The following is a 17186-nucleotide window of genomic DNA, read 5'->3' on the forward strand; positions in this document are numbered from 1 at the left end:
TAGATAGATAGATAGATAGATAAGGACTAAATTGGAACAATTGTTTGTTCATTATTGGCACAGAGTAAAACCTACCCACTGTGGCTGCCCCCCTTTCAGAACTTTCTGGATGCGTCCCTGCATGGTGTCAGGTTGTTTTCCTAAAGGGTCTCAATTTCTCTCCAAAACGGAGGTTTTGTGATTTTTAAAGCAAGGAGAGAAAGAGAGAGAAAGAGAGAGAGAGAGAGAGAGAAAACAAGACAATTAAAAAGATTGACAGGTAGGCTCCTCTGTCAGGGGTGACGCTTGCGGAGAGGGAGGAGTAAAAACTGTAGCAGGAAAAGCCACTCGATGCGTCTGTCTATCAGTTGAGACTGTCTGAAACAGCTTCCAGATCCACCGCGTTTCCCCATTTTTTCCCACCTCCTCTCCTTTCGGCAGAGCCAACCTCGGATCGCTCCCCTGGAGTTTCCGCATCTTCTTCTTTCGCCTCTTCTCTCAGAGACGCAGACGTCTTTCGATCATGTCGATGTGATCCGATCAGCTCTGATCCGGGTGTTTTCTATTTTTCTTTTTTTGTTGGGCAGAGCTCGGATGCGCCTCTCCACCGCATGAAGCTGAGATCATTAAAATAAAGAAAAGCCACACCGACTCAGTCCGACACAAGGCGTTCAAATTATCCGCACCACTTTAAAAACGTAAGTATCAGAGAGAGTGTTTTAGTTCTATTGGCACCATTATTATTATTATTTTTTTCTCCAAAGGAGCAAACGGGAGTGGAGGGGAGGGAAGGGGAAAGTGTCCGCCGGACTGTGAGGCTGGATTCGGGCTGAGGTGTGCTGGGCTTGACATGAACCCATTTAACGCTTCTCTCTCGCTCTCTCTTCTTATTTCTTCCTTTCTTTTAGGAATCTGGATAAAGACAAGTAACAGGAGGAGGTGTGGAAATCGCTCCCTCACATCGGACCTTATTTGTTTGGTGAAATCACCTTTTATAGTTTGGCGTGCGTAAAAAGGCGCAGCAACCTTCCCCCTCATCCCCTTTAACCAGGACTAGACTATTATAGGGGATTTTTTTTCACCCAAAAAAAAAGGAGTGAACTGAAAACTTACTTTTGGTGCTTTATTTTTTCTGTTATTAATCCGGTAATCACTTCTTTTTCTGCGTGCCAATGGGCGAAATGAAGGAAGATGATGTTTGATGGACTCGGAGGTTTCGGGAGCTGGCCGAACCCTCGATTCCACTGAAGCCGACCCAGCCATCACCACAGCAAGCAGAGAGAAAACAAAAAAACAGAGAAGCCTGACGCTTTCTGAGGCTCAGAACGGGATGATTCCTCAAATCTGATCAGACTTTGACTCCCCTTTTAAATAATTCCTGCATGAGAAGCCCCGTGGAAGGTCACTATGCCGAGGAGAAAGCAGCAAGAGCCGCGGCGATCAGCAGGTACAGCCCGCTCCTTCCCTCACAAACACTTCCTCCTCATTAGTTTCCTCACATTTCATATTTATTCATCAAACTTCATTAGTTTATTTGTATATTTTCACTCTTATAATCACCCCCTGTTGTTTTAACTCACCCGTGACGCACAATTATTTGTGCCAAATTGCGCAAAAGACGCAGGAATCGGGCACTTTCCTCTTGGAAACTTCTGTTCAGAATGGGGGGATAATGAATAATAATGAATAATTGACACAGAAAGAGAGAGAGTCGTTTTTTCCTTCTTTCTTTCTATTTATTAGAGTATTGCCATCCTTGATTTGATGCGTGATTGATCGCCTGTCATGTGGCTCTCTTTGATCTGTTCATCCCTGATAAACATCAATAAATCCCCTCCATAAAGGCAGCAGCTTCAGCCCACCAGACACCCGCAGCTCCTCCTCTCTACTATTATTATTGTCATTATTTTTTAAACGCACTAATTCATTTTTAACCAGAATCGAAAAGGCCCAAACACCCTTTAAAAGTTTGAAGTTATTTATTATTTGTTTTTGTTATAGAGTGCTAAAAAATTCACGTCTGTTATTTTTCATATGAGTGGAAGGTGTGTGAACCTAAATAATATTTCTATGCTGGAGTGAATTTGGAGAAAAATCAGAAAATAAAAGAAAAGCATGAGTATAAATTGGTGCTAAATGAGGTGCGCTCATCAGGTTCCAGTGTTACTGCTAGATAAATAAATGTAATTTTAGTCTTTCTGCATGGAAAACAACATTAGTGTGTGTCTGATATGCTTGGTGTTCTACAGTTTGACGGCCACAGGTAGGAAAGATCTCCTGTTGTGCTTCTCATTGGAATCATTCAACGAGCTCATGTGATTGCCCAGCATAGTGTACAGTATACAGTGATTTGCTCAATCAACTCTAAATACTCTATTTTTTCTTTAAGTGATAAATCAGAGTGTGTAGTTTTACTTTCCTGATTTATTCCAGACTTTCTAGAACAGATTTAATGTCCTGATCTGTATCTATATGCTGTGATCTTTGCAAAGTGACCAGAAGCAGGGATTGGTAGAGAATCCATAAGGTTGACTTGCACTGGTTTGGGTTTGGATCTGAACCCTCTCCATCACAACCAACCACCTATTTTTTTCCCCTTGCAGCCTTTAAACAAATGTAAATGAGTGACAGGGGCTTTTCTACCTCTGTGCTAATGAGGCCGAGCCTTTGAAGTTAGGCATTAACAACTGCAGCGAACAAAAGACAGTTACAGAATTTTAAAGAGATTTTTTTTTTTTTAATATGAGGTACAGAGTGGGTCGAAACATGAGGCCCAGCCACTGAGGACTTTGAACTCAGCAGGTTTTTTTTTTTTTTTTTATCATTGTGATGATGGTGAGGTGGTGGAGGAGGATGAGAGGGACTGTGAGATGGAGACGATTCCACCAGAGCTCACTGGTGTCTCCTTTTGCCTCTCTAACTGAGCAGCCTTCCTGGGATCGCTGGCCCACACTGAGAAGCAGGGATTCGGATTTCCACTTCCAGGCTCGCTGTACTTTTCCATGCGTGTTTTAGGGAATCGCTGCCGCTGTTTTTTGGGGGGGCGAAAAATCTATGAGAGCGGCTCTCGTTATGTAGATGGGGATCATGAAAAACATGACAGCACTGTGACCCCCTGACCCTTCTCCTCTTACCAAAACACACACTTAAACACCACGGATCCATCCCACCTCCTGATGGTCAAAGCTCAGCAAACTTGATCTTTTCCATTCTCCCATGAAAACGAGGGTCCTTCTGGATAAGCCCCTCCACTACTAAAAAAAAATCCCCTCACACACACCAGGCTAGCCTGATGCTCCTCTGGGAGCTGCCGCTGACCTGTAGCTTCCTCTTCGTGTGCCTCTGCTCAGACAGGCCTCGGTGGCAAAAATCAAACGTCACACGTTATAAAAAATATGAGAGTTTCCAGGCAGATTTCTCTTCATGTCGAACCCATTTGAGTAATATGACGATGGTATGTAAATACAGATAATATTTCACAAACAGTTGCTCAAACTTTGAAAAGTAAATATTTTAGGATACTTTTTTTTTTCTATAATTTAGAATGATGAATTAATTTCAAAAACAAAACACATGCTTTATTTTTTTTAATAAATATATTTAGAGAACTTTTGGGGGTGTTTTTGCTAATAAAGTCAAATTGAATCGAATTGATTAAAACCAACCCTCCTGTGGATTCAACAAATGGATAGAAATCTGGATATCTTTTTTTCTTAACATTATTATTAAAATAATAAATAAAAAACAACAACCAAACAAAACAGAAGTGGAATCAGGTTGGTTTTTTCCAAACCTACTTGGTGCTTTATATCCACCAGAGCCCAGGCGTGTCCTCCTGTGTGACACCTGCAGCTGTTCCTCTTTGGTGAACGACTTTGTTTTCGAGGTGATGAAGACGAGAGAGCGAGTTGAGGACAGAAAAAGGAGTGGCTCCTGCCTTTCATCCGAGGCGGGCTCGGATCGGCTCAGAAAGGAGTGCAGATCAGATAGTCGCTCCTTCTTCTTTGAAACATGCTGGTTAATTATAAGACAGACAGTGTGTGCATACGTGTGTGTGTGTGTTCAGCTTGCAAAGAGTGCATAAGGGGTGCTTGTGGTGCTCGTTGAGGAGACGGAGGGGGGGGGGTTGGTTGGATGTAAGGTTGCTTCCTGTTGGCTTCATTAGAGAGAGCCCTAATTATCTGCGGAGCTGATGGATTTGTGACAGGCCCTAACGATTAATGCTGACAAATTCAGTAAGGTGTCAAGTCCGCAGCTGCCTTGATGTAATCAAGTTGATATTATACAGTCCCCATAGCCCCTAGTGCAGCACCAACTCAATTTACCCTCGCAGGTGACAAATGGACTTTGCTACCTGACTAATCACATCAGGAGACAATGCCAGTTAATGACCTCGGTCTAACCCCCCCCCCCCCCCCACCCCAACACTCTCATAAGGTCGTAATAAGAGAGCGTGGACCTGCTCCGACACGTCCCCAACCTTATCCTCCTTTGTTTTGATTACACCTCGTTTAGGTTGGAGTTTTAACGACGCGTTTAAATTCCGACTTGAAAAGACCTCTACGTTGGAAGGAAGGATATATTTCAGCTGTCGCTCAAGATTTAGGAAAATTATTGTTATTATTCTTTATTAATGACCCAGCTCAGGCCTGTTGTAGCCACTTGATACATCAGGGCTCTGAGGGTGATCCTATAGGGAGCGTAGATGTCCTAGTGGGAGTTTTTTACATTTTTTTTGCATGTGTTGCTTGTAAATCAAAACAGTTTCCATGTACTTCAGCTGAACAGACACACGTAGGCTCCTACCCTGCAGCCCGGTTCGCTGAAGGCCTCCGGTTTATTCCGAGCCGGAGAATCGCAGTGCCCAGGGATTAATGATTTTGCATGTAAGGGGCCGATCAGATTACACAGCGACCTTTGTGCTCCTGGTCAGCGATGCTGTTATGTGATAGTCCTTCTTCAGAATAATCAGTGGGTAGAGATTTATTCCCACCCCCTACCCCCACAAACACACACTCCAACACCTTTTTTTGCACCAATCCATCTAAATAGCAGTTTTTTTCTTTTCTTCTCATTTTTGTGTAGTTGTATATATTAGAATGTGCTGCTACTTTTCTACCTCCTTGTTCCCTCTGGAAAGGATTCAAAGGGTCTCAGACTGCGGACATTTCCAAAAGCTTCCCAGTGTCTGAGTCAAATGTTGGTGTTTGAGCTTCTCGTAAAAAAGGGGTCTGCATGTGTGTGAAGGAAGCAGAAAGAGACACGATGGTGTGTGTGTGTGTGTCTCAGTGCTGACCAGTGTCAGTTTTCCTGGAATGAATAACTCAAACGCGCAGCGGCGACCACGCCAAGTTAGTCATCCTCTTTAGCACGGCCAGCCTTCACCCCCCCAGAGGAGCAGGAAAACTAGTTGGAACAGTCTTGGTTTTCTCCTGTCTGGCATATTTTCAGCCCTTTCAAATGAAAAAGACTTAAAATTTGGACCACCTATTGATCCATTGCTGCCTGTTCCGCTGTATGTTTCCAGTTTGTTTCATATAGCCTTTTATTCAGGGTGAGTGAGTTTGGCAGTCGCTACCAGCGAAGGATTACGACTGTGTACTTAGCAGGTGGGCTTCAGCTGAGCTGTTAAATAGCCACTTTTTGCTCCTGCACCACCCTCTGAAAACGATAGTTTGAATTTACATCTGGGATTCTGGAAGGTCAGAGGTCAAACATGCTCAGCTTGCTCCTTTTAATGCCTCAAAGAACCACATGTGCCCTTGCAAACCTTGGGCTGGAAAGAGATTGCCTGCTATGAAAACTTTTCAGTATTGATGCTAAGATACACAATAAAAAATATACCATGATCTGAATTCTTTTATTTGGAATTATAAAGAAAAAAATTACTTTTACAGCTGCTTTACTGAAAAAAAATCATTATGCTTATTACAGTTGTAATAAAGTCATTTATTGCACTTATTACAATGTTATAATTTCAAGAACTTATTTCATGTTATTTTTCATTTGCTATGTTGATTACACTGTAAGCCTGCAGTCTGCTGCTTTACAGTTACCCCACTTTTAACTTATCAGCTGTAATCTTAAAACAAAGTCAGTATATTAGGAATCATGGACAGCACCCAGTGTGCAACAGCATGTAGGAGAAGATGCTACTTTTTTCTAATATTCTTTGTAGCAAACCACAAATTTAAAGGTTATTGGCGTATTACTGACAAAAGAAATCGCCGCTCAGCTTCAGAACAATCTTAAAGGTTGCCGTTTGTAGGAAATTTGTCCGCTTCAAAGATCTGCCTTTATATATATCAAATGAAATGTAATTGACACATCTTTCTTTAGGTCTACAAATCCCTAATAGGGGTGGATCCTAAGAAAAAAAAAAAAAAATGTCCCATTTAACTGTGTGAGTAAGCTGATCTTGTACAGAAGGAATAGAAATGGCGTTTCTGTGCAACAATTCATCAAGTACTTAAAGAGTCCCATCAGTTAAATGTGGAAACAACTGGGACTTCTTTAAACTTCCAGCCTTGTAATCTAACCTAAAAGTTGTATTATTTTTCATAGTAAGCATTGATAGTGGCAGTCAGTCTAGATGGAGAATAAAAAGGAAAAAAACAGTTAATCTTGGGGTTTCCAGCCTACAAACAGTCAGTAAGGTTAGTCTTCCCATTGCACCCTGGTACCTGATTTTATCTTTTTCTATTTCTGATTCTTTCTGGGGTGTTCTCACTAAAATCTTGCCCCTGGGGGCACGTTTCTTCCGTCGCCTGCAGTCCTCGCTACACTTAAAACACACGCATGCACCATGAACCATAAACACTGTGAGACGGTCGCACATTCACAGACACACACCTATACCTAATGCTTAAGTGCAGCCAGCATGTCTCTGTGGGAGGTCATAATGGAGGTGGCTTAGTATGATGGGAAATCATATCATTAAAGCAGCCAGATGTGCTTTGTTGCCTGCCTTGCAGCACATAAAAACAGCAGCAAGTCATGGGATCTTAACAGAAAAAAAAGGAAAAGAGAAATCCAAGTCTGAGAAAATCAAGTCTGAAACAGATAGAAAGCAGCCCTCTGGGACCAGGCTGACAAGCAGTCTTACTGCTGACTGCCATAGAAAAACAATTTCCACCCAAATAAAGATTTTTTTTCCTCCTCTTTTTTATTTTATTTTTTCAAATGTTGCAGCAGCAGAAACAAACTCTTTTTCTCTGAACTTTTTCCAGAAATTCTGATAGGGAGCAAAAAGCTTTGATAAATTGCTTCCAGTCACTGTTATCAGCTCTCTGCGAAATGTGCTTAATTACGATGTAATAGTGGTGTTGTGCTGAGTAATTACATTTTGTTAAGGGTCCACAGCAGGGATGTAAGACTTAAGAGCTCATTAATAGAAAAGTGTTGATATATATATATATATATATATATATATATATATTTTTTTTTTTTTTTTTTTTTTTTTTTTTNTTTTTTTTTTTTTTCCTCCTCCGGCACACAGTTTGAGACATGAGGAAGATAAGAGGGGAAGTGTTCGAGAGAACTAGTCATGCAACATTTAAGCCCAAAAATTGATATTTCAAATTTTCTTAAGTAAAGTATTACATTAGCTGTGGGTAAATTTGCTTTCTTGATCAGCCTCGTGTCTTCTCAAGAGGCTACGAGCAAGTCTGCCAGAACCAAATTTAACATGTTACCACTATCAATAAAATATGAGCAATTACAGAATATTTTGTCTAATAAGTATTTGAATTCCTTAGCGTTGGGAAAAAGAAATAAATAAATAAAAAAAATAAAAAAATCATGTAGCTTACCCACTCATTACATCAGTTAGTAGGGGGAGTGAGAGGCAGCACTTTGATGCAGACAAACAAACAAGACAAACGAGATGGGTCTCTTTGCAGAAGAGCGAAAAGCCCATCCAGGGACACCAAAACCCCTGTGTACTCCTCCCTCTCCCCCATTTTCTTCATCTTCCAATCCTCCTCATCTCTCTGCCTCTCCATCTCTTTTACACGCCCTTGTTTCCTTGCGCTCCCTCTCCTCCTTTTTTCCTGCTTTTCCCATTTCTCTCCACTCTTCCTTGATAGATGTTTAAAAGCAAAGAGAAACTTTAACTTTTCATTTACAGAAACTTCCGGTTCTTTCCTGTGCTTCACCAAGCAGAAGCTAAAGCGAGACAGAGAGGGAGTTTCCATTCCAGTTTTTGGGGTTTTACACTGTTTTCCCGCAAATAGCGGATTATCCAAGCGTGTTTTGGTAACACTTAGGGACGAGTAAATTTGGGTCCGTTTTCTTGATGTTGAAGCTCCGGGGTAAGGATGTTAAATGATGGTCTTGGGCGCTGGCAACATCAAGGGAGGTGGTGTTTATTATGGTTTGTTTCGGTGCGTGGGAAGGAGTGGGAGCCGGGGGGGGGCAAAGCTTTTAGGAAGGATATCTAAGATGACAGATGAACGGGACGACGGACAAATTCTCCCACAACAGCTGTGACTGCCGCCATTATCCTGACAGGTGTCAATTAAGAATTACTGCCTGGCCGCCCGAGTGCCCCTCTGGACTCACACACATGTCCCTCCATCCCTCCATAACCCCCACCAACCCCTCCTAGGTCCAGCTGTCGACTTTTAAGGAGAATAACACTCAGATCTACAGTTTCCCATCCCTTAATCAATAGCTGGTTTCATGATTGTCGTGCAAAGAGGGTCCACTCTTTCTAGATACATGTTCTACCAGTAAACCCATCCAGAACCAGAACCTTGCATTTCCATTTCATCTCTGGTTTGTTTATAGATACAATCTGCACATTTCTAAATTTACCTTAACTTGCAAAGTATTATTTAGAGACTTTCCCACTCTCCTTCATATGTTGATGCGATCGCCCTAAAGAGAGAGTGAGAAACTCTCTTTCCAGAAATGGAAAGAGACACACCTTTGATAATCCACCAACGCACAAACCTGCTTTTGGGTTTAATTGATCAGGGGCTCCAGTTAAGCTTTTTCTTTTTGACCGATTTCTTATCTTATAATGCTGTTTGGTCTGATTTGTAGAGTCCAGTTCTAACTAGCAATAAAAATGTATCACTATATAAGCCTTTCATAACAGCTGATATTCATAATTGTTTAATAATGTTCTTTTTAACCTATTTTAAATAAGGATTAGGGAAGAAAATTTGAATTTAAATTGTAACCCTTTGACCTTTAACCTTTAAAAACAGGTCAGCTCTCCTACCATCTTTAGCTCCCATAATAGCATCTGGATCTGATTTCAGTAGAATTATTGAACAAATATGTTGAATGTACTTTATATTGATATTGATCAGTTTTCTGTCGTGATTTATAATAATATGTATTATTTATTTAAAATGTATTGCCCTAATTTTAACCATATTTCACTAAAGAGACTGAAAATATGCCACCAGGTCCTTCGTAGAGTTTATCATTTTTAATTATGGTCAAGTTAAAAGTTTAAACAGATCCTCCAGATTTAGTTATCAAAACTAGTCCTTAACTTTCAGTTTTCTAAAGTTAAAATGCCAGATTACATCCTATAGTGACAGAAATTGTAGAGTTATTAGTTTGGATGCCTTTATTGAAGGGTAGAAGATGGTCCGATTTTTCAGTATTTGACCTGCTGATCTCAGATCAGAGCCAAACAAGGGAAAATCGACCTGATTTCGATGTCCGACTGAATGATGGATGCATTTCTAGTTAACAGCCTCATGGTGGTTTTGCTGCAAAAGAAAGAAGCATTATTCTAATTGGCATGTGCTTCCTTGATTTTCTGAGTTAATGAGGGTTTGGGCATTGTGTTAGTGTGCTGTTCAACTTTTCTTTATTTGGAAAGCCTTAACAAAAGGAGTGATAGTAGGAAAGTCAGTAGGAAATTGATAGATGGAGGCATGAGGGATAAAGGGTGAAGCCTATATTCTCTGCGTACAGTATGGAATTCACCCTCATGTTCGGAGCTTCTGTGATGATGTGCCATCCCGTTGACTCTGTAGTTATTGCTCAGAGTCTGTAATGAATGCAGTTTTCAGCGCTGGCGCAGAGTAAACATGGGAAGGCTTCAATCGGCTGAAGGAGGAAGCAAAAACAGCAGTGCTAAAAAGCAACATGAGAGCAAGCGGGTATAAAAAAATAAAAAAAATGCTCCCCAGGAACACACAGATAGATTTGCATGTTCACATGGGAGTTAGACTTTTGGATTTTTTTCTTTTCCTCCCTAGAAATCATTTGCCACAAAAAAAATACCCGAGGAAGATGATATCACTGTTTTCTTTTTCTCTATATTTCTTCCTTCTACTCCTGCTTTATTTGCATATCTCTTGTTTTAAATAAGGCAAAACCCTCGGAGAGATTTTTTTTTCTTCCTCTAGCTTCGGCCGTTTTCATCATGACAAACCTATCATCTCCCCCCTCCTCCTCTTTTATTTCATCCTTTCCTTAGGCCTGCCTACATTCGGCCTCACTTCAGCATTATGCTGCTCCGAGCGATTATCAGACCTGAGAATATTTTCCATCCCCATGCAAATCACCTCACCATGCTCTCTTATCTGCCCCCGCCCCACCCGAGCCACCCCAAACCGTTTTGTGTAATCAAAGTAAACGGCAGCTAAAGCGAAACGGGAAACGCTCTTTGTGGAGATGGATGGAGGGATTAAATATTAACCGGATGCGGCCGACTTAAGGCGAGTGTTTTACATAGCTGCCCCCGCCACGGATGCCGCACATTGATCCCCCTCGCCCCGGTGCCTTTACGTGTCTGGCTGCCTGCCGTTAATTTTTCACCATCAGCTCACCGGTTGGGCCTGGAAAACAGAAACAGAGGGAGAGAGAGAGAGGCCGATGAGTGGTTCAGCCGTCCACCTCCACCCCCCCTGCCACCCACTCCTCTGCTTTTAACATGGGCAGGTGAGATGGATGATAGCAATTTGAAATTTTGTTTGTGCGTGTGATCATGGAGATTGTTTTCTGTATTACCATGGTGTAACAATTTCAGTGATTAATTGAGGCGAATGCTGGGTTCTGACTGGATGAATGGGGTTGGGTATGTACAGGCTGTTGGGGGGGGGGCTTTCAGAATGTCCACCATCTTCAGTTTGTGAATGTAGTGTTTATCAGCTGACCTTGACGTCCGAAAAAAAAAGAAGAAAATTCCTGGTACAAACAGCAGCACGCTCCCCAGATCCAGCCTCCACACACTGGCCCTTCTGTCGTATCGCTGCCTTCATTTCCTCTTTCCTTCCTCTGCTCCAGCTGTGATTAAAGGGAGCTAAATCAAACCACTCAAGTCAAACTTTTTGCACCAAAAAAAAAAAAAAAAAAGAGGGGGAGACTAAACAAAAACAAAATGGCCACAGTGGCTTCACTATTTGTGCTGAAGGACATCAGAGGTAGGAATGCTCCTCCAGCGGCAGCGGCGCTGCAGGTTCTCACTGTGTTTGTTGTTTACATGTGTACAGCAATATCCTGTGGGCAACAGAGGCAGCTTGTTAGTGAGGGAGAGGGGGTGGGGGTTCCGACCAGCGCCCTCTATCCTGCCTCCATCCCCATGCACACACACTCATGCACAAAGTTGTTACCCCAGTGCGGGTGACAGCATGGTGAAGGCCCTCTGGCATTTATAAATGTGTCCTCCCTGCAGCAGAGAGACCCCCACCGCCAGCACTCCCCGTCCCTCTCTATGTCTCCTGCATGCACCTTCCAGCAGGCGCACTCATCTGACGAGGTCGTAGGCAGGTCGTGACCTCCAGGTGGCCGCAGTCTGGACTGTGCAGGTCCTTGTTTGCTCTCTTTTGTTGCTTCTCTTCTCGGCTGCAGAATTCGGGTGGAATTCCAGTTCAAACAAACAGGAGTCCCTTTAAGAAACAACGTCAGTTTGACAGCTGAGATGTTTCTCACTGATTAGGGTTGCCAACTGACCCCAAATAAGAAACAAATTAGGTGTCTAATTTAATTTAGGTTTGATTTAAATGTTTATAAAATAAATTCACTCACATAAGAAAAGATTAAATTAAATTCATAATGTCAATAGGGTGGAAGACAAAGCCTGAGTACGATGCGTCTCTTTTTATTTTCACAGTTGCCACAAAACAAAGATGAACATTTTAAACCAGATTTATAAGGCGTCAGTTTTTGCAAAACTCTCAGTTATAGTTTATTTTTACCACATTTTCTGTTTTCCTTGAACACCTTCTAGCAGAGATGGGACCAAAGATCAGAATGTTTCTCGTCAAAGCAAAGTCCTTCTATTGTGAGAACCAATGCAATTATCTTTCATGTTGTACTTTCAAAACTCTTATTTTTTTCAAATAAAAAAGTCGCTGAGTAAACCTGCTATGTAGAACGAGGTGATCAATAATAGTTAAATCCTCAGCCAAGAATCCTCCATTAATATTAGATTATTTGTGTTACAATATTTTTCATACTTTTGAAAAAAGATGACAAATATGACCATAAAAATAGAGTTAGCATCGCTTTCTGATCTTCTAGTTACTGAAAGGCTCTTTTTTAGTTTTTAATTAGTTTTATTATGTTTCATAACATGTAGTTAACAGTTACCGTCAGCATGATTTCCAATTTTCTTATATCAGCTAACGTGTTGTTCGTTATAGTAGTATGAAACCCAGCGAAGGGTGCTTTAAACTAAGGACTCTTATTTTTTAAGGAAAGGGCTGCACATAATGTGGAAAGAAACTGAGAAAATCATTACATACCTGAGGTAGTTATTACATTTATACTTCCCAACAAACTCAGTGCAGAAGTCCTGAAAAATTCCTCATAGAGGTTTCTCAAGGAAAAACTGGAATGAAAACGTTCACCTTTTTTTATGCACAAACTGAATCTAATAGCAATTTGAAATTTGGAGCAATCACACAATAGCTGTCAGAAGCCAAATAGGTCAGCCTGGAAGATATACCAAGTACAAGCAGAGCTTTCTAACCAAGGCCCTGATTTGGCTGCATGGAGAAAGCTTCTCTGTTCTGGTGCGCTTCCTGTTAATTATCAACTCTTTAAACTTAAGGTTTTTTGAATACTATAAACTATTTGTCAGGCAACAGAAAATCTCACACTGCAAAAAAATCTAAATCTAAAGAAGTAATTTTTTTCTTTAAAAAAGTGCATTTGTTCTTGAATTTAGAAGGTTAAAGAAACATTTTGCCAATGAAACAAGACGATTAACATTTAAAATAAGCAGACACAATTGCATTGTTTATTTCAAGTGCTTTTTATATAGATATCTTATTTTAAGAGTAAAAATGCTTATTCCATTGGCAGATCATCTCATTTATCTACTCAAATTAATGGTAAATACACTTGACATTTTTGCTAATTTCTAGATTATTTTTGCAGTCTAATGACTTTGGGCATAGACTGGCTAACTGTTAACAACATTGCTACAAATACCATCTACTTTCTTCCTGCCTGTTGGTGCCAAACCACAGGGCTTGGTTGCCTTTAATTATTCTGTATAATTATAATAAGAGTAGGGTTGTCACAATGCAAACATGTCGAACTGGATATTAATACCAAGGGAAAATTGATACTGATAAACAAAGACAAATGATTAAAGGAATAAGATATTTTTTTTAAATAAAAAAATATCAGCATGTTTTCCAAACTGAACCACAGATGCCGGTAAAATAAGTGTACAAATAAATTAAAAAAGAAAAAAAAAAAGAAAATAACCCAGATATAAAGGCAGTAACGATACAACGTTAAATTAGCACTGTATCTGGATACAGCATTGACATATCAACCATAGTTCAGAGTATGAATTCCTTTATTTCATTTACTTCTCAGATTCTGCTATAAAATTTGTTTTGCAGTTTTAAATTCCTGAAACCTTGGTTCTGTTCTGGAAACATTAAAAACTGCAAGCTGACTTTTGCACTTTTTGTCACTTCTGCATCAGGACCTACATCTAATCTTACATCAATAATAATAGATAGTTAAACACAGACTTATATTCTTAACTGATCAGAGATGATCTCTCCCCTTGCATCATCTCTTGATCTGGATTTACCTCCACACCCTGCTTTATTTGCTACAGTAACTCCTACTTTTTACAGATCACTAACTTCTCCTGCCTCTCCTTCCTACTGCTCTCCTCTCTGTATTCCTGCATCTCTTTTCTACACCTTCAGTAAAAGTAGCCCCGGTCCCCATAGCAACACACGCTGAACTCTTACTTATTATCCTGTGTATGCAAGTCGCTGAACGCCCTGAGTCCTACTCCTCATTGCTGTAATTTTCCGCCAACTGGACTGTCATGATTCATTTTTTTCTCCTCTCTTTTTTTTTTACTTGACCACTTTATGCAATACAGTTTTTGAAATATTTAATTTCCAAAATTCTAAGTGTGTTGGTTGAGTTGATACCGTTCACCCTTCATTTTTTTTCTTTTCTTTCCTTTTTTTTTCTTTTTTGGGCTGTAAATCTCCTGTGAGCTGATAACAGGTCAGCCATTGAGAGAGAAAACGAGAGGGTGAGAGGAGGCTAGTAAAGTAAAGGAAAGGATAGAGCATTTGACTAAAAAGGTGGGGGCGAGGAAGAGGAAGAATCAGGATGTAATTATTGAGAATAAGAAAGTGTGTAAGCAAGAAGAAGGAAAAAAAAAAAGGAAAGATTTTTCTTTATGTTGGCTCACCCGTAGCGTGGGCGGTGCATGGAGTGGAAGAGGTCAATAGGATGCCGTGATAGGCTAATCTGCCAGGAAAGGGAGGGTTAGGGCAGGCCTCACGGGAGCAGCTCATTGGTTAGATTCATTTGCCCCTGTGAAATAAAATCTCACTGTGTCTTTTTGTTGCTTTTTTTCCCCCCTCTCCTCTCTCACTCTCTCTTTCATCGCTGGAAGATTGATAGTGGAGGCATTTTGCTCTGAAAAGTTCCTCTTGAGTGTGTGAATATTTATCCGCTCGCGTACATATCCCATATCTGCTTGTTTAACTGTGTGTGTGTGTGGCATACTTTTCTCAGTCCATCCCAGTTCCTGTGGGAGCGTGAGTGTGTCTGTGGGCGTGTACGCTCAACATTTCCAGAGCTTTTTGTGTATGTGTGTGTGTGTGTGTGTATGTGGGTGTGCTTCCCTACTCCAGTCAGACACATGGATGACAGATGACCCAGTGGGAGACACCAACCATCCTGCCCAACCGGAATCTCTCCACACTCCCTCCACCCCCTCCCTTTTTGCCTATTAAAAAGTGCGCTCTTTGTTTACTTCCTCGGCTTATTGCCATAAATCGTGGATCCACCTCCTATGTGGTGCTGCCCTCTTTTCCTCAGGTTATGGCTTTGAACGCGATCATAATGGCTGCATCATGGCGACTGTGTGTGTGTGCGAGAGTACAAACCAGGCGCAACCTGTCTACGTATGAGCCTGTCTGCCGGTGTGTGTGTATGTATGTGTGTAAAGGGAGCTCAGTGGACCAGAGGAAACCTAAATCCTTATATATAAAAAGGCCATGCACTCAGCCCGGGCCCCGGGAATGGAAGGAGGGGAAGAAAGAAGGGGACAGAATCAGGAGGAGAGAGGGAGAGGGAGAAGGGGAAAAAAGTTGATTTCCTTTTTCAGCAGAGCCATATATCACCGGGCCTCCCAGCTGCAGTGTCACAAGCTGACAGAATGACATGTGTCATTTATCAAAGGGGCCAGGCGGGGGCCTTGGGAAACGTGCACCACAAAGCCTGAGAGAGTTCATTCCAACACTCAACCCTCCCTTCCTCCCTCCCTCATCTCCACTCCTTCAGCCCGCCCCCACTGTTCACTCTCCTCCTCGTTTTCTCTCCTCTCTACAACCCCCCCCCCATCCACCCTAACATCACCACCCACCCACCCACTTCGCCTGGTGCTGTAACAAAAAAAAAAGGACCCTGTAATGTTTGCTGTCTTCAGAGCAGCTGTGTGTCTGTGTGTATGCAGGGTTACCCCCGCTGAGCTTAGAGCCGGGCTGCACCTTAGAGCCAAAGTCTGCCTAACTTTGAAGGAAGAGGGAGAGTTTATAAACCACTCATCCTGATACACTATCTTCATGAAGTTGAACAGATACTTTTTATGTGATTTGTTCTTCTTATGTCCACAACTAATTACCCGCGGTAAACTACAGATTAAAACAAATACAATTTTAAGTAGGCCTTATCAAGATTTTAGGTGACAAGCCCAAGCAAAGTCTACGCATTTAGATACTAAAGGTTTTTCCTGTGTAAAATAGCTTAGGCTCTGTCTGATTGGTTGGAAACGGTCTGTTGGACGTTAATGTTTAAGTCGAGGTTTTTATTTGGATTTCGGACTAAACAGGGTGATTCCAACACATTAATATACTCTGATTTAGATATTTCTATTATAGCTCAATTTTTATGCTTCAGTTTATTGTTTATACTTATTTCTATTAAACACCTGCAGCTTCCCCTTCCCTAATGTCTAAAGTTTTTTTCCTTCAAAGTGTAAATTGAACTTTTTAAAGCTTTAAGTTGTATTTTTTAGACAGATTCTCCCTCCTTAGCACTGCATTCTTGCTGCTCCGCCAGAGTTACAAAGGGCCTCCTAACCTATTTAAAAAAAAAAATCTGTATTTGTTGGGCTTGTCAGTTGAATTAGGTCTTCATGTAATGGGAAATACTGACTGTGTTCCTTGATCTTCATACAGTAGTAGCCATTCAAAATTTCCCCACGTTCCTTGGCAGGTCCCCTACAATTCCTTTTTAAACAAAAATCTTTGTACTAAAATATTCTTTCTGTCATGATTTGTGGACATAAAGATCTAAAGAGAAGCGTCATCTCCTGGTCATACCCTGTAATTCAGTGCAAGGTTGAGGTCAGAGTAAAGAAATATGCGCACCCAGTGGCTGGAAGTTGGAGGGGATTTTGCTGCCATTCAGCTGGCATTTGACTGGGAAGGGGCATTTTGAATGGCTGCTACTGTAATGCTTCCCAGTCACTTATGTTCTTAAACAAAACCCTTGTTCTTTGAAAAAAACAAAAACAAATTAATACTATTTGGATTTTACACACTGGCCATGCATTTAGTTGGCAACTTCCGACAGGAAATGGGGGATATTGGAGTAAATTGAGCTAAATAAAGTACAGTTCACATCTTTTGCTTACATTTACTTACAAATGGTTACATTTTTTCTACTCTGCATTTATTTTTTAGTGTTTATTTTCACATCATTTGCAAAATGTGAAAAGTCTCATAGTTTTGTAACCG

The 17186-nt window shown here is 41.1% G+C and overlaps 1 protein-coding gene across 2 annotated transcripts in view; it reads left to right on the top strand.

Moving 5' to 3' along the window:
* tshz1 (teashirt zinc finger homeobox 1) overlaps window positions 1-17186 on the top strand; it is a 45966-nt gene that overhangs the window by 1978 nt on the left and 26802 nt on the right. Inside the window, exons 2-3 of one of the 2 annotated variants that reach the window (XM_015377213.1) lie at window positions 567-677; window positions 888-1426. In XM_015377213.1, the coding sequence (XP_015232699.1) occupies window positions 1387-1426 (40 nt within the window). In that variant the 5' untranslated portion in view covers window positions 567-677; window positions 888-1386. The remainder of the gene's footprint in view (window positions 1-566; window positions 678-887; window positions 1427-17186) is intronic. The other variant, XM_015377214.1, reaches the window with a different exon arrangement.

Source organism: Cyprinodon variegatus, unplaced genomic scaffold, assembly GCF_000732505.1.
Source record: "Cyprinodon variegatus isolate N-32 unplaced genomic scaffold, C_variegatus-1.0 Scaffold149, whole genome shotgun sequence".
Taxonomy (NCBI): domain Eukaryota; kingdom Metazoa; phylum Chordata; class Actinopteri; order Cyprinodontiformes; family Cyprinodontidae; genus Cyprinodon; species Cyprinodon variegatus.